At 35.7% G+C, this 26,013-nt stretch overlaps 1 protein-coding gene and 1 pseudogene across 1 annotated transcript; both read right to left on the minus strand.

Moving 5' to 3' along the window:
* Positions 1 to 1,908: 1,908 nt before the first annotated feature.
* LOC116127735 (pentatricopeptide repeat-containing protein At4g38150-like) lies at positions 1,909 to 25,919 on the minus strand. The gene is made up of 2 exons (XM_031413377.1): positions 25,040 to 25,919; positions 1,909 to 2,126 (listed from the first exon to the last, which is right to left on the minus strand). The coding sequence occupies exons 1-2, from the start codon at positions 25,917 to 25,919 to the stop codon at positions 1,909 to 1,911; spliced, it is 1,098 nt and encodes a 365-aa protein (XP_031269237.1).
* LOC116127820 lies at positions 17,560 to 18,775 on the minus strand (annotated as a pseudogene).
* Positions 25,920 to 26,013: the final 94 nt, after the last annotated feature.

The raw sequence follows: 26,013 nt of genomic DNA on the forward strand, positions 1-26,013 counted from the left end.
TTATTCAAAAAGTCTCTCTCTCTCTCTTCATCTTAGGCTAGCTCACTATAATTAAACAATGACCGACCACCATATGGAATGCACATGATTTCACAAATTAGTTTGATGGAATCCTTGTCTAATAATTTCACCTTAGAACCTTAAATTGCGCAGCAATTACCACAAAAAAAAAAAAGTTAGATTCATGATCTAGATATCGGGAATTACCAAAGTGAGGGCATGTATTCTACATCAAAAAAATTAACCAAATAAAGTGATGTGTATAGCTTTGGAGTGGTTCTTTTGGCGATAATCACATACAAACCTGTTATTGATAAAAAGTAGTCCTGAATGGACTCATATAAGTAAATGGGTGTCATGTTTAAAAAGGAGGATATTAGAAATATTGTTGATCCAAGATTACAGGGGGACTTCGACATGGACTCTGACAGGAAAGCTATAGAATTAGCTATGACTTGTGTTTCTTCAACTTACAACCATGAATCTGGTATTAATTGAATTGAATCAGTGTTTAACAATTGAGATAGCTCGTAAGGCCCTGCCCAATGACACGGCATTGAATCCACCAATTCAAATCTTCAGATTGAACTATCTTCCCTAACTAGTGCTTTCTCGATATATGTCCTGCTTTAGTTTGTATACCAGGTTGATCTTCTACTTAGTTGTTGTGTTCTTCAGGAGAGAGAATAAAAACAAAAGCAGACAACCTTTCTATACATTGCAGTAAATTTAATGTATGTTTTCTGTGTCGTGAATGATATATATTTGTCAAAGGCATTATTTTCCTGATCATCAATTGTGAGATTACTTGGAGAGAACAGCTGAAAAGAAAGCATTGACATGGCCTTAAATTGAAGAGATTAGAATAAAAGACGTGCACTAGAAGAAAATAAAACTCTCTTAATAGGGCTTTTATATGAAGTAAGACATAAGTCCCATATAGTTTAAAATAAGGCATCTCGGAACCAGTATAGCATCAGGTAATAAATATTTCAATTTATCAATCCTGTTGAATGTGGACTAAAATGAAAATGCAAGTAGAAAAAGTATAGGCAGAAGATACATTTGACATAATCTTATCAGTTCAGTCTGCACATCACATTCTCAAATTGTCATATACGATGATGGTCTCCTTTAGCTCTTCTGCCTTCAAAATATGCTCAACTGCAGTAACAACTTTGTCACGAATACTAGCATGACATGAATCCTTGCTCCAAAGTGGAAGAGCTACAATAAATACTAGTGCTGTTACATTTCTAGGGTGAAATATTCAACCTCAATCTAATAAACTTATCAAAACTATGAATTACAGTAATATGATGATGTCCTAATTGATCATGCTTATCGTTAGTAGCGAGAACTGAGAGGATATAATTCTAATTGTTATTATACATACATACTTTGGCAGCATAAATTGAATGATAGTCTGATTTTTGAAAAAGAAGGGACAGCTCAACAGTGCAAAACAGAGAGGACAGCAGAAGATGAGTCTGCAATCTGGTTTTTCATTCATTTTTCACACCAAAATTAATTTATTATACAGTTTATTACAGAAAACAATATTTTTACTTCTCCATTTCAAGTCCATATAAGCTATCTAACTTTGCATGACAGAAATAGAACAATGCAGAACAGAGTGCTCTGTAGTTACAGCACTATTTCTGTATTACTACACTAACATTTCCTGACTGTACCGACTGTGATCACTTACCAGAAACACATGACCGACACATTTATTTAAACAAGAGAATGAAGCAAAAGTATTATGGCAAACACTAGTTAAAATGAGAACTTCCATTGATGAAATTAAATATTCTTTTCACATCTTCTCATATTATAAAACAATAAGGCCACATAATCAATGAAAGGGCATCATTGAATAACTTACAAAAAAGAAAAAGAAAGAAATTAAAATGGTTTCTCAGAGGATTTCTTCCCAAAGATTACTTCCCAAACTGATGATGAAAAAGGAGCTTTTTTGTCCAAGTATTCTCTAACAGCTTTATCATTAACAAGAAATCCCTTCTGTCTCAATGTTTCAATAGCACTCTGAGCTTCTTCAACACCTTTCTTCCTACACAACCCGTCAACTAATCCAACAAAAGTTGTAACATTCGGAGAATGACCAGCTTCTAACATTTCAATACAATAGTCAATAGCATCTTCTCTTATTTTATTCTCAATGAGGACACCACCTGTTCCTAATTAACCCAATTCTTGTTGTTTATTCCTCACACTACCTCCTTCAGCATGCCTTTCCATATATTATAAATAGTCATTTATTATTATTAAAAAAAAACATTAACACAAACTATGATTGATTGAATATGAGATCATCATCAACAGACCTCTTGGAGTCAACGAGTTTTTCCCATCCCAATAATGGTTAAATCATAAATGATACTTTTCCACCCACATACTTTTAAAATATTATTTTACTATCTAAATTTATATTCGGTTCCTGATTCCGACATATTGCAATCCGTTACCACCACAATTATCTTCTCCAATCATCACTCACTAAAACCCTGCAAACCATATTCTCGTCGATCTCGCCAATCACTGGCAGTTGAAGTTAAACAGATAAGTGACAGAACAGAATCCATCCCCATGCATGATACTCAACAGTCAGATATTGAAGGAGATATTGAAGGACAAGTCTGTTGTAACAATAATAGTTTGAAATGCTTATCTGATAAGTCTGTTACGTAGATCTCTATGTAATCTTTCTGTTTGTTATTTTGAACTTTTCTCTATCATGTAACTACTATAAATATTAATGACATTCTTATATCTGGTATTCCATTGAAACCAGATAATTCATCTATTTCACTTGGCGTCAGAGCCTTTACTTGGCTAACCCCCCTTTTTTCTTTGATCCTATGGCTTCCAAAGACTCCGCTGCAACATTCTCTTTACCCAACATCACTCCCTTGGTATCTGTCAAATTGGATGGCACCAATTACCTCAATTGGACCACTCAATTCATCCCTCTTCCAACTTGGCATTCACGATTAGGCCATCCATCCGAATCTGTCCTCCAGCAGCTCACTACTAGCTCCTTAATTTTGGTTTCTGGCACTCACAAGCTCAAGCATGTTTGTGAATTTTGTCAAATGGCTAAAAGCCATAAAATTCCCTTCTCCATCTCTACTCATCAATCCAACCACCCCCTAGAACTTATTCATTCTGATGTGTGGACTTCTCCTGTCATGTCAATTAGTGGTTGTAAATACTATGTTATTTTTATAGATGATTATTCTCGGTTTTCTTGGTTATTTCCTCTTAAGCAAAAATCTGATGTTTCCTTATCCTTCCTTAAATTTAAATGCTTGGTTGAGAATCTTTTCTCATTTAAAATCAAACAATTGCAAACCGACAATGGAGGAGAATATCTCTCTCATTCTTTTCAATCTTTTCTGGCAGCAAGTGGCATTTTACATCGACTAACATGCCCATACACCTTTGAACAGAATGGCATCTCTGAGAGGAAACATAGACATCTCACAGAGACGGGTCTAAGTCTCTTAGCTCAGTCTCATTTGCCTCCTACACATTGGGTTGATGCTTTCTTAACCGCAGAATACCTTGTTAATCGCATGCCCACACCTGTCATTGCCAATCAATCCCCCTATTATCGTTTATTTCAAAAACACCCAGACTACTCCCTTCTTAAGACATTCGGGGGTGCCTACTATCCCCTCTTAAGACCTTATTCTCCTCATAAGCTATCATACCGTAGCAAAAAGTGCATCTTTCTTGGCTATGCTACCAACCAAAAAGGCTATAGGTGTTTTGATATCACCTCTGGCAGGATATACATCTCACGACATGTTGTGTTTGATGAACATACATTCCCTGCTGCCTCCATCCATCAAAAGTCTACCTCTACCGCTACCTCACCTGTCCCCTTCCCTCCCGTGATTGACTTCTCTCCTCCTGCTCCTACTCCCACCTTGGACGACACTTTAGTGGACTCTGCTACTCCTGCATCAACAGGTATGTCCCCCCCCCCCCAACCCCCCCCCTTCCTTACCATCTATTACTTCTCCATTACATTCTTCTCCTGAGTTTTTTGCAGATCTGGACTTCTCTGCTCCAAATTCCTCTCCTGCCCAGACAGATGTTGCCCCAACCACTCATGACTCATCCATCAACACTGCCTTCCTTACTGCCCATCCCTCCTTTAGTAAAATGGTCACCTGTTCTCAAACCAACTCCCACAAACCCAAACAGTTTTCTGACTACCATTTATACTCCTCCATCAATCATCCCCTACAGGCCTTGTCCTCCACACTCCCCTCTGAGCCTCGAACCTGCAAATAAGACTCCAAGGATTCTAATTGGACAATAGCTATGCACCTTGAATTTAATGCTCGCCTTGCAAACAAAACTTGGACTTTGTGTCCTAGACCTCCCAACAAACATATCATTCGAAATAAGTGGGTTTTCAAACTCAAGCAAAGGGCAGATGGAACCATTGAAAGGTACAAAGCCCGGCTAGTAGCCAAAGGCTTTGATCAAGAGCATGGAGTTGATTACTATGAGACATTCAGTCCCGTTATTAAGCCTGCCACCATTCGGTTAATTCTTGCATTGGCAGTTCATCACAATTGGGTGATACAACAACTTGACATATCTAATACGTTATTGCATGGTCACCTTGAGGAAGAAGTTTACATGGAACAACCAACAGGGTTTGAAAACCCTATGTTCCCAACTCATGTGTGCCGCCTACACAAGTCCCTTTATGGCTTGAAACAAGCTCCAAGGGCTTGGTTTAGGCGCCTCTCCCAAAGCTTACTTGATCTTGGCTTTACCGGTTCTCATGTGGACACTTCTCTATTTTATTTACATCACCCTACTATCACCATATTTATTCTCATCTATGTTGATGATATTTTAGTGGTAAGCAACTCCCCTCCTGCAGTGACAGAAATTCTTCATCAACTGAGCCGTGACTTTGCAGTGAAAGATTTAGGACCACTATCATACTTTCTGGGCATCCAGGTTCATCGTACCTCATGCCAACTTCATCTTCATCAAAGTAAGTACATTCTTGACTTGCTTGAAGACACCAAAATGGTTGGTGCCAAACCAGTCTCAACACCATGTCTATCGGGTAGCAAGATGTCTAAACATGAAGGTGATCCTCTCCCCGATCCATCCATATACAGGCACATTGTGGGAGCATTACACTATTGTACCTTAACTCGCCCAGACATTGCTTATAGTGTCAATCAATTGTGTCAATTTCTCCATTGTCCTACTACAATCCACCTCACAGCTGCCAAACGCGTACTTAGATACCTCAAAGGTACAATTGAACATGGCCTCCATTACACAAAAGGATCACTAGCACTTCATGCATTCTGTGATTCAGATTGGGCTGGGAGTCCCGATGACCACAAGTCCACAACAGGTTATTACATCTTCCTAGGTCCATGTCTCATTTCTTGGATGGCAAAGAAACAACCAATTATAGCAAGATCAAGCACAGAGGCGGAATACCGGTCAATGGCCCTTACTGTCACCGAGTTATATTGGGTGCGTATGTTATTCAAAGAACTTGGTCTGCCACTCCATTCCCCTCCTTGCCTATGGGTTGACAACCTTGGTGCACTATCCTTATCCTCCAATCCATCGTTCCATGCTCGTACAAAACATATCGAGGTAGATTATCATTTTATAAGGAAGAAAATCTTCAATAGAGACATCCTTACTCGATATATCCCTACCCACTCCCAACCTTCAGACATGTTCACTAAGGGACTGACAGCATCTAGATTTTCCTTCCTTCGCAGCAAGCTTATGGTTCAACCTCTCACCATTAGCTTGCGGGGGCCAGTTAAATAGATAAGTGACAGAACAGAATCCATCCCTATGCATGATACTCAACAGTCAGATATTGAAGGACAAGTCTGCTGTAACAATAATAGTTTGAAATGCTTATTTGATAAGTCTGTTACGTAGATCTCTATGTAATCTTTCTGTTTGTTATTTTGAACTTCTCTCTATCATGTAACTACTATAAATATTAATGACATTCTTATATCTGGTGTACTGTTGAAACCAGATCAATTCATCTATTTAANGAAGAAGAAGTTGAGGAAAGCACAGAAAGAGAGATGATTGATGCCTGTGTTTCTCTCTTTATTCACATATATATTTTTTAAGTTTTGTTCAGGAAATTGCGCTTCAGCTTCTTCAATAGAGTGCTTTGGTTTCCCCCATTGACTTTTGGACCCGTTCCAAATTCCACATCGTATTCTGGTTTTATTCTTTATATATATATATATATATATACACATATACATCCTTCATCCGAAGAATGAAAATGTCAAGTTGTATGGAGTGGTAGTTGAGTTTTTGAAACCGGAAATATTAAAGAAATTTGACAGTAATGTCAACAATAGCACGCCCGAAAGAAAACTCAATGGGATTATCATTTAGAATAGGAATTGGAATGACATTTCTGCAACGAAGTTTCTGCAGAAGATACATAGCCTGCCGGCGATTTTACACGCCAATCTTGTACGCTGCGGTAGAAGAATACAAGAAGATTGGTCTATAACTTTCGTTACTATACTACATTTTAATATTGGAAATATAAATTAAATTTGTCTGCCTTGTTATCACAGAAATAACTCTCTTTTCATTCAATCATAAAATGAACAATAAAACTATGTATGTCAGGTGTACTCTATTCCTTGATTTTCTGGGTTCAAGTCTTAGGACCATCTATCACAAATTTAATTTATGACTTACCTAGAACATTAAATTTATAGGGTGTTCAATTGGTTCCGAGGATTAATCATTTGTAACTTACCTAGAATATTAAACTTGTAGAGTATTCAATGGATCCTTGAATTAGTCAAAGTGCATATAAGTTGACTTGAACACTTCGATGAATTTAATTTATGACTTACGTAGAATATTAGGCTTGTAGGATATTCAATGAATTCTAAGGTTAATCATTTGTGATATAAAAAAAAAAAAGAATCTCAAGGATTAATTAAAGTGTGTGTAAACTGATCTGGATATTCCAATGATTAAAAAAATGGGTGTGTATATTCAGGGAAATATATATTTAAAGGAAGCTGTGACCCACGCGGCAATCTTTTAACATCTTAACTAACACGGTTAGCACACCAATATAATTAAGTTAGAATTACAATAAAAAACTTGATAAATTAAATTCAACAGATTATTTCAAACTTACCATTATTTTGTTTTTCTCTTAAGATAAAGAAGACAAAGAAGAAGCAGATATGAAGGGTCAATTCTGTTGTAGTCCCTGTACTTTAAATGTACTACTGTTTAGGAATAATAGTTTCAAATACTAAAGTTTTTTATCTTAGTTGATTGTTAAATTTACAATGAATTGACAAAAATACCCCATTTAGAAAAAAAATGTTAAATAAACACTTACACATTACAAATTTAAACTCAAATTAAATAAAAACATTGTAGACTACAAATTCATCGTATTTGTATAATTAATAGNGTAGAAGAAATAAAAATTAAAGAAAGAAAATTTGAATATGGAAATTGGAATTTGGAAATATGAATTAAAAATTGCAAAAACTAATAAAAATTAAAATACGAGCAAATTGATAATAAAGAGATTAAGAGAATAAATAAATAATTGAGAGATTAGATATTAGAGAATATGAGAGAATGAGAGAATTTGAGTTGTGAGAAAAATGTGAGAGTTTAAGGCCAATTTATAGGGAAAAAAAAAAAAGGGAAAGAAAAATGATGAAAAAGACCCCTCCAACAGCTATATTTCAAGGGTAAATGGGTAATTTAAAAAATTAAATAAAATTTTTTATTTTTTTGGGCCAACCCGACCCGTTATTCCATAACAGTCAACCCGCTAGGTTGACAACAGCCAACCCGACGGGTTGGCGTGTCTCTTTCAAAAGAAACAAAACAGCAACCCGCCGGGTTGCGGGTTGCCATTTTGCAACCCGACCCGCCCGAGGGTTGCTATCTGGTTAGGATCAACTCGGACCGCCATCTTGGCTGTCCAGGTTCAACCCACTTCGTTACGGGCCGGGTTAGAGTTGACCCGCCTAACTCGGCCCATTTGTTCCACCTCTAATTGTCGTTGACCATCAACGACGGTTGTATCTTTAGCCATCGTTGACGAGCAAATGCGGCTAGATCTAGCCGTAGATCTAGCGTTTTTCGGCCAGATCCACTGTGACTCTGATCGAAAAATGTCATATCGGTGCACGACCGACAAGATCCAGCCGGTCATGCGTCAATAGGATGACTCCGGCCACCCTCCAGCAGTGGTGGCTGGCTGTCTGTATTTGGTGGGTGGGTTGGAAGTGTTTTTGTTAATTTTTAATGTTTTATTATAAGGTGTTTTGTAAAAAAACAAACATAGGGGGTATTTTATTAATTTGTAAATTCTACATCGTAATATGTAACGCCCCACTTGAGGTATGTAGTTAAATTATTGTTGCATTTATTGAATGTTTATTGATTTGTTCTCATTTGAGCTTGCATGTTGTTATTTTTGGTTGGTTGGCCCTCAGTTGAATTTTGTTAAAGTTATTTTGAGAAAAATGTGAAGAAAATCCCTTAAACTTTCATTAGGGGTAAAATAGTCTTTTCACTCAAAATTAGTTGAAAACTTGGGGAGTGAAAGAGATAGAATTTCATGGAGAATGTAATAAAAATGAAGGCATTATTATAATTGACTAATGGACATAGATGAAATTTCTAAGAAAGAGCAAGGGCAAAATGGGAAACTATATATATATATATATAATAAGAGTTCAAGAGTAGAAACCCTAGCCACTCTATCCCTCCATTCATGCCATTCTTTACTCAAATTCTCTCAAATTTCTTCACTAGATTTCCTAGGAAATTCATAGATTTTGGGTATTTTTGAGTGGATTTTCAATCCTAAGCATCCAAAGGTAAGATTCTTGCATCAAGATGTGAGATTAAATTTTAAAGTTTTGAATTCTTATGGTTTTATATGCTTAGGTTTTAAGAGGTAAGGGAATTCTATCCAAGAGAGACTATAGTGGTGGAGTTGCTCAAATTCAAGGTAAGTAAATCCAAACTAAATTGAGATTTAAGAATTTATTTGAGTGGAGATTGTGTATGTATATGTATGTATTATGCTTGCTGAGAAATGGAGATGTTATGAGTATTTATCTATATTGATATGAATTTAATTGAGTTATGAGGAGTGTTGTGATTGCATGATGATGAGTTGAGTTTGATTGAAGTTGAAGGGAGTTTTGAGCAAACCCTATAGGAGTGTTTTACCTTGACAGGAAATTAGAGTGTATGAGGGACTTTTCCTCCCATTTTGGATAGTTAGAGAGAAGAGTAGAGTTATAGATAATTAGAGCTTTGGTATGCACATGAGTTGTTTGATGAAATGTCTAAGTGAGAAACTGCCCTGTCACAGCTGTGACTTTGTGAATGATTTTTGGGCATCTTAGAAATCGAACTGGGTTGAGACCAAAATATAAAAGTTGTAGCCCTGTCTCTAAGCTTTGAAACGAGTCAAAAACCGTAGCAATCCGAGATGTATAACTCAAGTTATGTCTTCTTGAGTGTGACCTGCACAGAATGACTATTTTGATGCAATATTGCATTTGGCATTTCATAAGTGTATTAATGAGCATGAACCATCTATATGCATTAATTGTGCATTGAGAAGTAGCTTAAGAAAGAGTAGAGAACTTTGTGAATAGACTACTCTAAGAGTTAAGCTATACTATGAGTACTAGCTTGAGGAAGAGATGAATATTAGCTTGAGCAAGAGTAGAGAATTTTGAGTATAAGTTATACTATGAGTAATAGTTTGAGTGAGAAAGAGTAGAGAATGTTGAGAATAGCAACTCTAAGAGTAAAGAGAATGAGAACACTCTAATAGTAAAGAGAAAGAGATTGAGCACTAGCGAATAAAAGAGAGAAAAGTGCTAAAAAAGAGAATAGAGTAGGTTGTGCGATGGGAAACCTGTGAGTGATGAGTAAAGTCACGAGAGTGGGTGCTTTGTGATCCCCAGCTGTGCCTCCGGTTAGATAGGGCTGTGACCGTCACAAAGAGTGGAACATGAGGTTCCAGCCGTGCCTCCGGTTAGATGGGGCCGTAACATTCAGAGAGAGAGAGAGAGAATACACTCACGTGGCCAAGGGTTCCGATCGGCAGAGAATGAGTAGAAGTCACGAAGAGTGGGTTGGTGCTTTGTGATCTACACCCAGCCGTGCCTCCGGTAAGATGAGGCCATGACATGCAAGTGAGGAAGAATGAGTAAACATGAGAAAGAATAAAGAGAGACAATGAGTAGGGTTACGAAGAGTGGGATGAGTACCCAGTCGTGCCTCCGATAAGATGAAGCCGTGACCTACAACAGGAAGTTAACAGAAAAGAGTTATGAGAAAGAGAGACAGAAAGAGAATCAGTAGAAGTCATGTAGAGTGAGAGAAGTCCCGGCCGTGCCTCCTGTATGATTGTGCTGTGACATTCAAAGAGCAAGTTAGTAGAAATGAATTATGAGAAATGAGAATGAGATAATAGAGAGAATGAGAAAGCTTGAGAAAGAATGAGATAGAGAGAGAGAGAGTATGAGAAAGAATGAGAGAGTTTGAGTTAGTAAGGATAGAGAATAGAAGAAAGAAACATGCAGTCCTTTTGCATTAAGTGTATGTACATCTCATACATGCATGCACCATGAGTTCTTCCATAGTTAGTGAGAGTATAACGAGAATAAGAGAGAGAACCATGATTTTTCTTCATGGTGAGTATGATGAGAATAAGAGAGAACTGTGAATTTCCTTCACGGTGAGTAAGAATAAGAGAATGAGAAAAGATAATAAGAACCGAGAGAAAGAAAGAATAAAAAGAGCAGAACAGAGTTAAAGGAGAATAAAAGTATTAGCAAGAAAGAGAAAAACAGTGAGAATTAGAAATATAAGAACGGTAAAGTAAGGAAAGAACCAAAAAGTGAGTTGTGGGGACAGGTAGTAGAGGATTTACTTACTGAGCATTGCTGTGCTCACCCCACTGTTCTTCCTTGTTTTACAGGAAATTAGGAGTAGCGGTCGGATGGACGTCGAAGAGCAGAGAGTACTGGCACTACTGTCTACCAGTTATGATATTTTGTATTACGTAGAAAGTTTTTAATACAGAGTATTTTGTATATGTGAAGAATTATATTTTATGAGTAAAGAAAAGTTTGAGCTCACTATCTTCCATACGCTATGTATATCTATAATTTACATAGTATGAACTATAAGAATAGTAGTAGAGAGCAGGTGTTATATAATACCCGTCCAATTCAACTTTTTTTTAACTTTTTTCAAAAAACTTTTCCCAAAAACGTAAAAATGTGAACCAAACGGAGTCTTATCTTTTTTCTTTAAAAGATACATATTCGAACAAACTTATGTGCACTTTAATTAATTTCCGTAATTTATTAAATACCTTAATACATGAAAAACTATTGATAATAGAACAAGTGATTTACTAATATTTATTAATTGTTAAATCAAGTCATTCATTTACTCATGTCGAAAGTGACACGATTTAAAGGATTTTAAGGTTAGGTTTTGATGAATTATATTTTCTAAAGTATTTTACAAAATTAGAGGAAATTTTTTCTCAATATTTAAGAACTTCTAGAAATCAAATCCACATTTATTTTCAACATGTTCAGAATTGATAAACAATATTTATTATTGAATATATGTATAAACATGTAACACATAATTTAACATATGTGCTGTAAATATAAGATAATTAAATTATGGAATTTTATTTTCATAGATAAAATATGAGAAAATAAACTTTATTAAATAATCATCATTAACTCTTCAAATATACGGAATATAACGAACTTTACTTTATTGGAGATAGATTGAATAAAGGGAAGATGAGTATAGTGAGACAGGAAGATATGTATAATGGGAAGTGGGTCATTCAAGGTATGTCGGTTAATGTGGATAAACAGTTATTTTTTGTTAACGCTTTGCTTTAGTCAACTGCTGTAAATTAATTTCCCTTATTTTATTATTATTATTTTTTTTATAATTAGAGTGTTCAGACCAGCTTACATCAAGTTGCACGTATTTTAGCTAATCATTAAAGTCCATTGAACACACTACAAACTCAAAGAATCAGTTAAGTCACAATGTTATCGTCTCAAGATTTAAACTTAAAAATTTAAATAATTGAACAAATCTTCGTAAGGTCAACCCCCTAGGGTTTAGGTCTAGCTTTTCAGCTGCCTGGAAACATCACCCAATTAAAGCTAGAATTGGATCTAGATCAAGCTTTTTGGCTTGCATTTAAGGCTTGGAAATATATCCCAATTCAAGCTGGAATTGGATTGACCTCCCGGTTAATGTCATTATTAATAGTGGTGTAATTTGAGAATCAGGTAAACTTTTAATATTAACATGACATGTAACATATTTTATATCATGTTCGTGTTACATTATTTGGTTCAAACACCAAAACACCATTACTATTGTTCTCATATTGTTTGAAAAATCTTTTAGATTCACAATTTTGTTTGAGTAAAACTGTCCTTCATGTTTCCAAATGAAATATAAGTTGTTTATTTTGATGTAAAACCAGTTGAAGGCAAACCAAACGCGGGCTAGCTCCATTCATAATTAAAATAAAAAATGATTTTATTAATTGAAAGAAGGTTACCAATAAAAATAGGAGTGGAGTTGTCCAATCTATAGTTTTATAAGACTTAACCGATTTTTTGATATAAATGTTTCATTGATCCACCAATAATTATATTCCTTATTTCTTAAGTTTCTCCTAATCCCAAGTCCATCAACCAAATCGAAGCAATAAAATTTAATAATTTTTGACATAATTTAGACTAATTTTGGCAACTTCATGACCGACAACACCACCTACACAAGGATACCCCCAACCTCGTTTCATCAAGAATATGGAGATTAAGCTCCCACTACAACCATAATCAACACCTCCATTCATTTACTTCAAACCAAAAACACAAACAAGGCTCAAGGCATGCAGTTCTCAAAAAGAAAGGAAGAGCTCGACAAACCTGACGAAGATGAGTTGGACCTGACAACGAATATGAGCTCCTGTTGAAGATGAAAGCAAGCCTCCACCTCTGATGAAACAAGGCTAAAGGCTCTAGGCTGTCGTTGAAGGAGGAAATCGGAAATGAGAGATGAAATGCAGAGGTTAAAGAGAGATAAAAGCATTGAAAGGAGAATAGATCGATGTACTTGACGACAAAGAGGAGCTGATGAGTGACGATGAAGAGGAGTTGACGAGTCACGACGAAAAGGAGATGATCGACGGTGAAGACAGGACGATTTTAGGGCAAAATGGCTAAGGAAATTGAGAATTTGTTTGCTCTGCTTTGGGATTTAGGGTTTACCTCTGTTTTGTTTGCTCTTTTAAATTCGCAAATTTGTTTGAGCAAAACTATCCCTCATGTTTTTAAATGAAATACAAGTTGTTTATTTTGATGTTAAACCAGTTGAAGACAAACCGAACGCGGCCCAGCTCCATTCCATTCATAATTAGAATAAAAAATGAATTTATTAATTGAAAGCGGGTAACCAATAAAAATAGGAGTGGAGTTGTCCCATATATAGTTGGATAGAACTTTGATTTAACTGGTTTTTCAATATAAATGTTTCATTGATCCACCAATAATTATATTCCTTATTTCTTAAATTTCTCCTAATCCCAAGTACATCAACGAAACAGAAATAATAAAATTTTAAATTTTTTTTGACACAATTTGGACTAATTTTGGCCACTTCATGACCGGCCACCACCTACACTAGAATACCCCCAACCTCGTGTCATCAAGAATATGAAGATTAAGCTCCCACCACAACCATAATCAACACCTCCATTCATTTACTTCAAACCAAAAACACAAACAAGGCTCAAGGCATGCAGTTCTCAAATGAATTAATGGCATGCAGTTCTCAAACGAAAGGAAGATCTCAACAAACCTGACAAAGATGAGTTGGAGCTGACGACGAAGATGAGCTGGAGTTGACGATGAAGATGAGTTGTTGCTGAAGATGAAAGCAAGCCTCCACCTCGGATGAAACAATGCTGAAGGCTCTTGTTTGTTGTTGAAGGAGGAAATTGGAAATGAAAGATGAAATGCCGAGGTTAAAGAGAGATGAAAGCATTGAAAGGATAAGAGATCGACGTACTTAACGACGAAGCAAAGCTAACGAGTGATGATAGAAGAAAAGTTGACAAGTGACAACAAAGAGGAAATGATCGACAGTGAAGAGAGGAAGATTTTAGGGCAAAATGATGAAAGAAATCGCGAATTTGTTTGCTCTATTTTGGGATTTAGGTTTTACCTTTGTTTTGTTTGCTCTTCTAAATTCGCATATTTGTTTTGAGTAAAACTGTCCTTCATGTTTTCAAATGAAATATAAGTTGACGTAAAACCAGTTGAAGACAAACCAAATGCGGGCCACCGCCATTCTTAATTAAAATAAAAATGAGTTTATTAATTGAAAGAAGGTAACCAGTAAAAATAGAAGTGGAGTTGTCCCATCTATAGTTGGATAGAACTCCGACTTAACCGGTTTTTCAATATAAATGTTTCATTAATCCACCACTAATTATGTTCCTTATTTCTTAAATTTCTCTTAATCCCAAGTACATCAACCAAATCGAAGCAATAAAATTTAAATTTTTTTGACGTAATTTAGACTAATTTTGGCCATTTCATGATCGACACCACCACCTACACTAGAATATCCCCAACGTCGTCTCATCAAGAATATGGAGATTAAGCTCCCACCACAACCATAATCAACACCTCCATTCATTTACTTCAAACCAAAAACACAAACAAGGTTGAAGGCATGCAGTTCTCAAATCAATTAATGGCATGTAGTTCTCAAAAGAAAGGAAAAGCTCAACAAATCTAACGAAGATGAGCTGGAGCTGAATACGAAGATGAGCTACTGCCGAAGATGAAAGCAAGCCTCCACCTCTAAAGAAACAAGGCTGAAGGCTCTAGGCTGTCGTTGAAGGAGGAAATCGGAAATGAGAGACGAAAGCATTGAAAGGAGAAGAGATCGACATACTTGACGATGAAGAGAAGTTAACGAGTGACAATGAAGAGGAGCTGACAAGTGACGACAAAGAGGAGATGATTAGTAGTGAAGAAAGGAAGATTTTAGGGCAAAATGACGAAGGAAATCGCGAATTTCTTTGCTCTGTTTTGGGATTTAAGTTTTACCTCTCTTTTTTTTGCTATTCTAAATTTTGTTTGAGTAAAATTATCCTCCATGTTTTCAAATGAAATGCAAGTTGTTTATTTTGATATAAAACCAGTTGAAGACAAACCAAACGCGGACCAGCTCCATTTATAATTAAAATAAATATTGGATAAGGGTACTGTTAGGGCCAAAAATTGTCTTGGGCTTGACGAGGCCCAATAATGAAATAAACATGTCACGACCCAAAGCCTCAACCCAATCCCGATTGGGCTTACGCCTAAAATCACCTTGCGACCTACCCACTTTATGAGTTGGGATATCTTATAAGTTAAGCTAAACTGGGTTTCAGCCCATTAGCCTGCAACAGTCTATAAATAGGAAATCAGAATCTCATTCTATTTCCTCTTCTATTAAGATTCCAAATCTTACTCAAACTATTAAACTTAATATGATAAGTTCAAGAAATCTTATCTTTTTTATGATAGGGATTATCTCCCACAATAGGACTTAATGTCCTACTAAGATTTCAAATCTTATTTAAACTATTAAACTTAATCTAATAAGGGGAACAAATCATATTTCTTTCTTGATAGGGATTATCTCTCAAAAAAGAGGGCTCAGTGTCCTACTAGGACTCCAACCCCTTGGGTTTACTATAAAAACAGAGGCTTACCCTCTCATTAAGGGGCAATCTCCCATAGTCAATCTACACTACTCAAAATCATCTATTTACTCCTAAAGTTCTTACTTTCAAGAACCCGACGCCTCTGCCGTAGTCCTAGCCTCCGACAAGACTCCTGGTAATTCTTCTTCTCCTTAATTCTTATTAAATCTCTTTCAGCCTTGCTGACTTGAGCGNATAAATTGCATGATTTGTAGGGTACTAGCTATATTCTAGCTTTTGAGGTTTCTTATAGATGTACAAAGTCTATGAAATAAATCCTGCCCATGCCAGGGTTGGAAGGTTTATGTTTGCTGGATTAAAGGGTGTAAAAAAATAACTATAGAATTAAGAAAATTGTGTAATCTTTATGTAATCAATTCTTTCTCCGGCGTTGCAAGGTTATGAAAAGGATTCCTTGTAATCTCTTGTCACCACAGAATGTGCTTTTGTCATGTCTACACACAAAATTTGCAAACAATCACATCTTTCCGGAATTTCCTATCTAGTTTGATACTTATCAAATGCTTTGAATTCATTTTATGTCTGGTATTCAGGTATTTTTTTTGTATGAGATGCTCTACGGCCCTACACCTTTCAGAGGTAAAAATAGATGGAAGACATTTGCCAACATTTTGCACAAGGACCTCACTTTCCCCAGTAGCATTCCGGTAAAGCCTTTTAAGTCTGTTAAAATTATTCTTTGGTTATTCTGGTGAGTCAGTTGATATTGTATACATGCTCAGGATCTTGAGGTTTGGTCAAAATATGGATAATCTCTTGAACTTAAATTGATGAATAGTTAACAATGGAGAACATTTAACAAGTGAGTATTAACCGAAAACTTCTTTTGGAAAGGTAGCGGATCCCTTCCTGAGAACATCAGGGCTACAAAGTATATTGGGTCTAAATTTTCAGTGCCTTTGATGGAAATGTGTACCAGCTATAAGTTTTAACTGGCTAGGAAAACCAAAATCGAAGATGTCAACTTGAATTTAGAAGTGATTGATGATGATGAACAGGGCTTCTCTTCATTGAACTTGTAAAATAAGTATTCCATTCGGGCAGAACATTTCAGTTTCATGAGATGAGCAGGCAAATTTAACAATTGATGTTAATTTGCTTGATATTTCATTCCAAGTCAGTCTTGCAGGTAGGCAACTGCTTAATTTGTTGTTAAACAGAGATCCTGCAGATCGTTTAGGATCAAATAGTGGTGCCAATGAAATTAAACAACATCCTTTCTTTCGCAGAATCAATTGGCCTTTGATTCGCATCATGGTAGGAGAGGACTAGCATTTTACCATATTGAATTCTCAAACAGCAAATGATTTAATATCGAATGACAACACCATTGTTGTCAAAATCTACTCTTAATCAAAGTGGTATCTTTTGGTAATTTAAAGTATATAAGAGACAATCATTCAAAAAGAACATGTAATATATATCCAGAATATAGCAAAATCAACGATTCACTAACAAAAAATACTGTGCTTTGCAAATTACAGCAAGAAATACAGGCAAATGTTCCGTCGTATAGTGTCTTTACATTAAAAGGCTTGGATCAGCTGTATAGATGCATCAGCCAAATTTATCACTGTTATACGCAAATCTGATGAGCAACCAAGTATAAAATTCTTGCGAGATCCTTACCGTGCAATTCAGCTCTGACAACGGAAATTGAGATGAAATGAATACAGATAGCACTCAAAGTAGACCAAAACATGCACAACCACAATATGTTACCTACTATGGTGGCCTGTGCGATTATATTACTATTGAACCGGTCTGTTCTTTTGCAGTCTCCACCAATGAGTCGACAACATAAAAAAAAAAAAAAAAAAAATATGAGAAGAATTGACAACCAAAAACCATGTGACCAAGAAAAAGAAATATACCTGAGCAGCTATTAGACGTGCAGCATTTTCTTGCTTGACTCTTGAAGTTCACCGGCTATCAAGAGTTCATCCAAAATATAATGGCTATACATAAACGACTATCAACATTAGCAAAAGACACAGATTTTGGCATCCATGCAATATAAACTGATCTACGCTAGATAAGCAAGAGGACATTAAATTAATAAGGTATTTTGGGCAGTCACTTATTGCATCAATCACCATTATGATATAAAAAAAAAACCCTTCAGAAAGGAAATCCCAATTGCAAAACAAGCCCATTGCAGCATACCTTGTGAAAGTTGAAGATCAGTCCAGCTCACAGACCTGGAAGCAAAATTAGATTACCACAAACGTCAGTTTCTATACCAATCAAATGGAATATACACTTTAATGCACTAGTGATCTTATAAAAAGTAAGTCAACTTCACCACACTTCCAAAGTATCTGTCAATAATCTCAACATAATGATGAATTATTTCAAGGACCTCTAATCATTGTCATCCTGATCAATGCACAGCAGAAGTATAGACTAGCATATCTGCAAAAACTATTATTGGAACCAACTAGTTGATCATCTCTATGATGGGAAACACATTCATTAAGTCACAAATACTGTCATATTTGCATATACCTTTTATAAACAACTTTGTATCCTCTCCATTCCACAAAATACAGAGCTTGGATCCTCATGAAGAATGAATTCCACTGAGCGTCACGAATAAACTTCAGACAAAGCAACAGTTTAAACAAATCATCAATGTAACCACAGTGCTACAATAAGTTTAGGAAATGATACCACAACGATCATTATCCAACACAAGGCAGGTCCTTTGAAATAAAATTAATATTAAGATCTAAGGATAGAATATCTGAGTGACATAGATTTAAAACCATACCTTAGTTCGTTCCTTTTGTAAATAAGGAGAATACCGTTTAGTCAACCGGACTTTTCCTGTCGGCTAATAAGAAGCACAAATTGAATGAAACATATGAAGATAAAAAATTATAGAACATAGCAAAGTAAAACCATTAATCTCATTGGCATTGGCAACATAAAATGAACAAGATTAATAAATCAGAGTTGTCGGACATAGCACAACCTAAATGATTGTGGCCTATCCAATCAATAATTGTAAATGAATACACATTTTTCAATTATATTTTGAAAGATATTATTGGCAATGGTTCAGGCCAACCAAGATCAAAAGCCTTAATCTCAACATCCAAGGCTGCTCTTCAACGCCTGTCAACTTTATAAACACTACAAAATTCTTGCAATCAAAACATGTTCCTTCAATCCATGATTTATCCCTCAACATCACGTCATTTCCAGAAAATTTAGATATGGTTTTTGTTTGTAGTCAACTTAAGCCAACTGTGAGAAAATGACATAAAAACATGGGTCATTTCCAAGAAAGCCAATGTATAGTATGATAAGCTAGTTCAGCTAAGCTTACCATTCTGACATACAAGTCCATGCAACTAGTTTTCTACAAATGCATCCTTATCCCTCTTATACAATATTCAAAAGTCGTCTTCCAACTTCTGTTTAAAAACAAGGTAGTTCAAGAATGAATAACCCACATGGGCAAGTCTCAGAACTTGTAATAAATTGCTAAACTAATAACAGCTTTGTCGGTGAAGGCCAAAAAATTCATAAACTGTTATTCTACGCCATACGCTTCAATGATCTCTAATCAAGATCTTAGCGAGGTTGACATAGATAATAACGAACTTGACAATACATATCACGAAATTAGCAAACTTGCACGTCAGAGAGCAACCGAATCCATCATAATCCCAAACGTTACTCAAACATCATCTAATAATGCGATTATGAAGTCAGATCTAACGCTGACAATATATCACCTAAATATAAAATCAGTTCAAGAACAATGCATCAGCGAACAAAACCACCAAATCTAATGTAATACTTCAATAAATGAAAAACTCCAAAGAAGTTTTATAAAATGAAAAATAAATAAAAGAGGTAATCTAAAGAAACGGAATTCGATGGATCAATCCTCCATTAAGTAATGAAATCAACAAACAACGACATATAATGTCACATACCATGGTTTTTCGACTATATTGACGATAGAATGAAATTGTGTCGGTCACCAATAAATTTGCTTGTAATTTTGCTCTCCCTCGTTCCTTATTAAACAACTAGATGCTTATGTATGATGACTGACGACAGGACACGACTATGATAAATTTACAGTTGGGCCAATATAGAAAAGGCGGCCCAGGCCAATTGTTATTTATTCGTTATTTAGACTCTTAAATCTAAGCCCAATATGACTTTATGGGTTGTTAATTACAAACCAGTCGCGACATCGACCTGTTCAATTGTTTCGGCTGTTCGGAATGGAATGGAATCTCAGCAATTCTTCAATGGTTTTCTACAGAATCCACAGCTTTATTAAAAAAAAAAAAAACTTCTGTTAAGGATTTCACCATAATCGGTTGCAGAATTCTAACTGTTTTTTTTTTTTTTTTTTCTTGGGGAAAACTCTTGTGTTTAGTCATACTGGAACGGCCGTGAAGTGAGATTTCATTTGAATAATAATAGTAATAAGAAATTAAGAAACGGCGTGGTCGGCGGCGGCAGGCAAATGTCACATGTCAAACTCTTAAAACATTTGACATATCAAAGCCGCAATCCCAGAACCATTAGATTCCTTATTCTAATGCTCCCGCCGCTTGACTTCGCGCACTTCAATTATCTTCCATTATCAAAAGCCAGAATATAGCAAACACAGTATCAAAATCATACTCATATACAACAATTAAACTAAACTGTTTCATTTCTTTGCAAAAATTACAACCAAAACTTTACAGGAGTCTAATGGAAATGGCATTATTTGGCTGGGAAGATTTAACATTCATGGGACGAAGGCTCTGCCGAGTGGGACAGGTAAACTGACAGCAATCCAGCCATCTTTCCATGCAATCCATGTGGAAGACGTGGCACATCTACATAGTCTGCTCCTGCATGCCTTCTGGAACTTATCAAGCAAATGGAGCACATTCCCTCCTCCGTCCTCCCAGTTCTTCAAATTACTTACTGAAAGATAGGGCGCAAGCTCCTCGATAGAGCTCTGATCATCGTCCGCATTCTTGAAAAACATAAAAGCCAGTATTCTGTGAAGACCCTTCGTCAGTGAAGTAACGGGATGGTAATAGAAGTGTAGAAACGATGCTGGCCATGCACAAGCGTGACTCTGAATACACTAAAAAAATCATTTTTTCTCTGGTTTTGTGTTTTGTTTTGAGCTGAATCAGTAGAAACTAGAGAGGAAGACGAGGTTGTTGCAGCGGTTGTTGTTTGTTTATATAGGAAAATAGGGTTGAGGGTCAAACCATTTTATAGTATTTGTTAACCTCTTCTTTTTTGCTGAAAGGTTTTAGACTTTTGGAGGATATTTGAGAATTAAAAATGGTTTGAAAGATACTAAGTCGTGTTTTATTAAGTGTTGGGTCGTTATCGAACTTTGAATTCGGCGGAGAAGCAGGGCCGGCGCCGACCCCACATCCTCTCAGTCTTCTCTTATTTTATTCTCGATGAGGACACCACCTGTTCCTAATTAACCCAATTCTTCTTGTTTATTCCTCACACTACCTCCTTCAGCATGCCTTTCCATATATTATAAATAAACATCACTAAAAAAAAAAAAAAATTAACAAAAACCATGATTGATTGAATATGAATTCATCATCAGCATACCTCTTGTAGTCAACGACTTTTTTCCACCCATCATAAATAACACTTTCTCATCCACATACATTTAAAATACTATTTTGTTATCTAAATTTATATTCGGTTCCTGATTTCGGTATTGTTGCGACCCGTTATCACCACAATTTTCTTCTCCAATCATCACTTACCGGAACCCTTGAAACTCTATTCTTGTCGATCTCGTCAATCACTAGTAATCGAGAGATTAGGGTTTACGCAGTCACCTCTCCAAAGTCAAGTTCTAATCAATTTCAACTATCAAAAGACTCATCGGCCTCCTCTCTTCAAAAGCCCTAATAATTTGGATCAAGTTTGTTCTATGTTCATCGTAAGAATATAAATATGAGTAATAAAATGATATTTTAAAAATCTCTATGTGGAAAAATGTCATTAAACTATTATTTAGATGGGAAAAAATCATTAACTCATACCACTTGTGTTATATGTAGAGTTCATTAACAGGGACAGATTTAGGTTTAATATCAGAGTGGACAAATTTAAAATAAATAATATAAAATTTGTGATAAAAATAATATTAGAGAGGGCAAGAAATATTATTTCTAAGTTTTACCTTTTAGTTGACTTCTAAATGATAAATACATATACAATATATTTAAATAATAATATACTCATCTTCTTATATTATATCAATTTAGAAAAAAGAAAAAAAGACAAATATAAAGGAAATCAATAAATAAAAAATTGAGTAGGGTTGTAAGCCCCCACTCGCCCCTTCTGAGGTCCGTCCATATGGTCTCCACGAGTTCTAATGCCTCATTTACCACTCAAACGACCAAATCAAGTTTTTGCAAAAAACTCAAATCAATCTAATTAAACTTTTGCCTCACAAGAAGACATTTTAATCTGAAAAATTTATGTGCATTCAATGTAAGATCTTACTAACTACTATTAGATGATTGAATGATCAACTAAAATTCTTGAGTATATTATTCGAGAGGTCCTAAATTTGATTCATTTCAACCCCTAATAAAGGTAATCACTGGAGATTTATCTAGTCGTTAATTTCAGAACTCTAAAGATTAATTGAGTATATGCCAAAAAAAAAAAAAAAAAAATCTTACAGAAGAAGCAGAATTTTGGATGAGCTGACTGCAATTGCAAACACTTACAGTTGCACACTGCAGTGCCAATGGGCGAAGACAAATAACACGCTCACGCTAAAGCATTTGCGTGTGTTTGTCACAATATTAAATCAGCAACCATGGATTCAAATATTATTATAAAAGCGATCACTTTGCACAATTCTCTCTGCCTTTGGTTTGACCAGCGTAAACAATCAGGCCGACCAAATCACACAAAGATCTTATAGGGGGTTGGGAATTTTATTGGTGAGTTGTGTTGTGCTCAACATTTAATTTAAATTAGTCTCTCTCCGTTCATCTTAGGCTAGCTCACTATAATTAAACAATGACCGACCACCATATGGAATGCACATGATTTCACAAATTAGTTTGATGAAATCCTTGTCTAATAATTTCACCTTAGAACCTTAAATTGCGCAGCAATTACCAGAAAAAAAAAAAAAGGTTAGATTCATGATCTAGATATCGGGAATTACCAAAGTGAGGGCATGTATTCTACATCAAAAAAATTAACCAAATAAAGTGATGTGTATAGCTTTGGAGTGGTTCTTTTGGAGATAATCACATACAAACCTGTTATTGATAAAAAGTAGTCCTGAATGGACTCATATAAGTAAATGGGTGTCCTGTTTACAAAGGAGGATATTAGAAATATTGTTGATCCAAGATTACAGGGGACTTCGACATGGACTCCGACAGAAAAGCTATAGAATTAGCTATGACTTCAACTTACAACCATGAATAAGGTATTAATTGAATTGAATCAGTGTTTAACAATTGAGATAGCTCGTAAGGCCCTGCCCAATGACACGGCATTGAATCCACCAATTCAAATCTTCAGATTGAACTATCTTCCCTAACTAGTGCTTTCTCGATATATGTCCTGCTTTAGTTTGTATACCAGGTTGATCTTCTACTTAGTTGTTGTGTTCTTCAGGAGAGAGAATAAAAACAAAAGCAGACAACCTTTCTATACATTGCAGTTAATTTAATGTATGTTTTCTGTGTCGTGAATGATATACATTTGTCAAAGGCATTATTTTCCTGATAATCAATTGTGAGATTACTTGGAGAGAACAGCTGAAAGCACAGAAAAGAAAGCATTGACATGGCCTTAAATTGAAGAGATTAGAATAAAAGACGTGCCCTGGAAGAAAATAAAACTCTCTCTTAACTGGGCTTTTATATGAAGTAAGACATAAGTCCCATATAGTTTAAAATAAGGCATCTCAGAACCAGTATAGCATCAGCTAATAAAAATTTCAATTTATCAATCCTGTTGAATATGGACTAAAATGAAAATGCAAGTAGAAAAAGTATAGGCAGAAGATACATTTGACATAATCTTATCAGTTCAGTTTGCACATCACATTCTCAAATTGTCATATACGATAATGGTCTCCTTTAGCTCTTCTGCCTTCAAAATATGCTCAACTGCAGTAACAACTTTGTCACGAATACTAGCATGACATGAATCCTTGCTCCAAAGTGGAAGAGCTACAATAAATACTAGTGCCGTTACATTTCTAGGGTGAAATATTCAACCTCAATCTAATAAACTTAACAAAACTATGAATTACAGTAATATGAAGATGTCCTAATTGATCATGCTTATTGTTAGAAGCGAGAACTGAGAGGATATAATTCTAATTGTTATTATACATACATACTTTGGCAGCATAAATTGAATGATAATCTGATTTTGAAAAAGAAGGGCAGCTGAACAGTGCTAAACAGAGAGGACAGCAGAAGATGAGTCTGCAATCTGGTTTTTCATTCATTTTTCACACCAAAATTAATTTATTATACAGTTTATTACAGAAAACAATATTTTTACTTCTCCATTTCAAGTCCATATAAGCTATCTAACTTTACATGACAGAAATAGAACAATGCAGAACAGAGTGCTCTGTAGTTACGGCACTAGTTTCTGTATTACTACACTAACATTTCCCGACTGTACCGCCTGTGATCACTTACCAGAAACACATGACCGACACATTTATTTAAGCAAGAGAATGAAGCAAAAGTATTATGGCAAACACAAGTTAAAAGGAGAACTTCCATTGATGAAATTAAATATTCTTTTCACATCTTCTCATATGATAAAACAATAAGGCCACATAATCAATGAAAGGGCATCATTGAATAACTTACAAAAAAGAAAAAGAAAAAAATTAAAATGGTTTCTCAGAGGATTTCTTCCCAAAGATTACTTCCCAAACTGATGATGAAAAAGGAGCTTTTTTGTCCAAGTATTCTCTAACAGCTTTATCATTAACAAGAAATCCCTTCTGTCTCAATGTTTCAATAGCACTCTGAGCTTCTTCAACACCTTTCTCCCTACACAACCCGTCAACTAATCCAACAAAAGTTGTAACATTCGGAGAATGACCAGCTTCTAACATTTCAATACAATAGTCAATAGCATCTTCTAACTCGTTAGCATTACATAAACCTTGAATTAACACACCATAACTGAAGGCATTTGGAGAGATGCCATTGGTCTGCATTTTCCTAAAAATCCTCTTTGCATCATCTAATTTATGAGCCTTGCAAAAGCCATCAACAACAGCAGTGTAAATAACAACTTCAGGAATGGTACCTGTTTCGCGCAACAAACCAAACAGTTTCATTGCTTCCTGGACAAGACCGTCTTTGCAGAGTCCATCAAGCATAGCAACAGCATTTGGAATGAGACCCGTTTCCTTCATTTTCTTGAAGATCTCGTCCGCGTCTTGGGGAGGATCATTCTTGTGTTGTGTTGCTGTTGGTGCATCATTTTGTGAGGGCTTTTCTGCCTTCTTCTCAACAGAAAGTTTGAATTTTTCTAAGAAATTCTCGTTTGATTGAACATCATCGGCAACCTTGGATGGTTGAGGGCGAGCTCTGTTAGTGTTATTGAAGTGAGTGTGAGAAGAGTTTTGAGGCGGATTATGATGATTAAATGATCTCCCTCCCCTCAAAGGCCTATTGGGTATTGGTTCGGGAGGGTTCTGATAGTTGTTGCTGTATCTACCATCATCATCTTCACCATTATTAGCATTGAAATCTCTCAAGGAAGAAAAACGGCGTAGTATAGTTGTTGTAGTAGACTCATAGAGCTCCGACTTGCCTAAAAACTTAAAAAAAATCCGACCTTTAGATGATGGCATCATCTTCTGTTTTGTTTTCAATCCTACAATGAATTCAACAGTTTTGGGGTCGGGGAGACTCACACCGGGAGAGGAGGAAGTTAGGGTTTTGACTACATATGTGGAGGGCACATCAGTCATTTCAGGTAGATATCATAAGGGCAAATGAGGTAAGATAAAAATCAAAGTAACAGACATTAGATAAGGCTTCTGGTTTTGGATTTCATTTTAAAAT

Source organism: Pistacia vera, unplaced genomic scaffold, assembly GCF_008641045.1.
Source record: "Pistacia vera cultivar Batoury unplaced genomic scaffold, PisVer_v2 Contig195, whole genome shotgun sequence".
NCBI lineage: Eukaryota > Viridiplantae > Streptophyta > Magnoliopsida > Sapindales > Anacardiaceae > Pistacia > Pistacia vera.

What these genes read in the sequence shown, in the direction of transcription:
- LOC116127735 (XM_031413377.1), bottom strand. Translation starts at nt 25,919, where the DNA reads ATGACTGATGTGCCCTCCACATATGTAGTCAAAACCCTAACTTCCTCC. An exon ending in TATTGAAATGTTAGAAGCTG is followed by an intron (nt 2,127 to 25,039) that starts GTCATTCTCCGA and finishes TGTTAGAAGCTG; the next exon opens with GTCATTCTCCGAATGTTACA.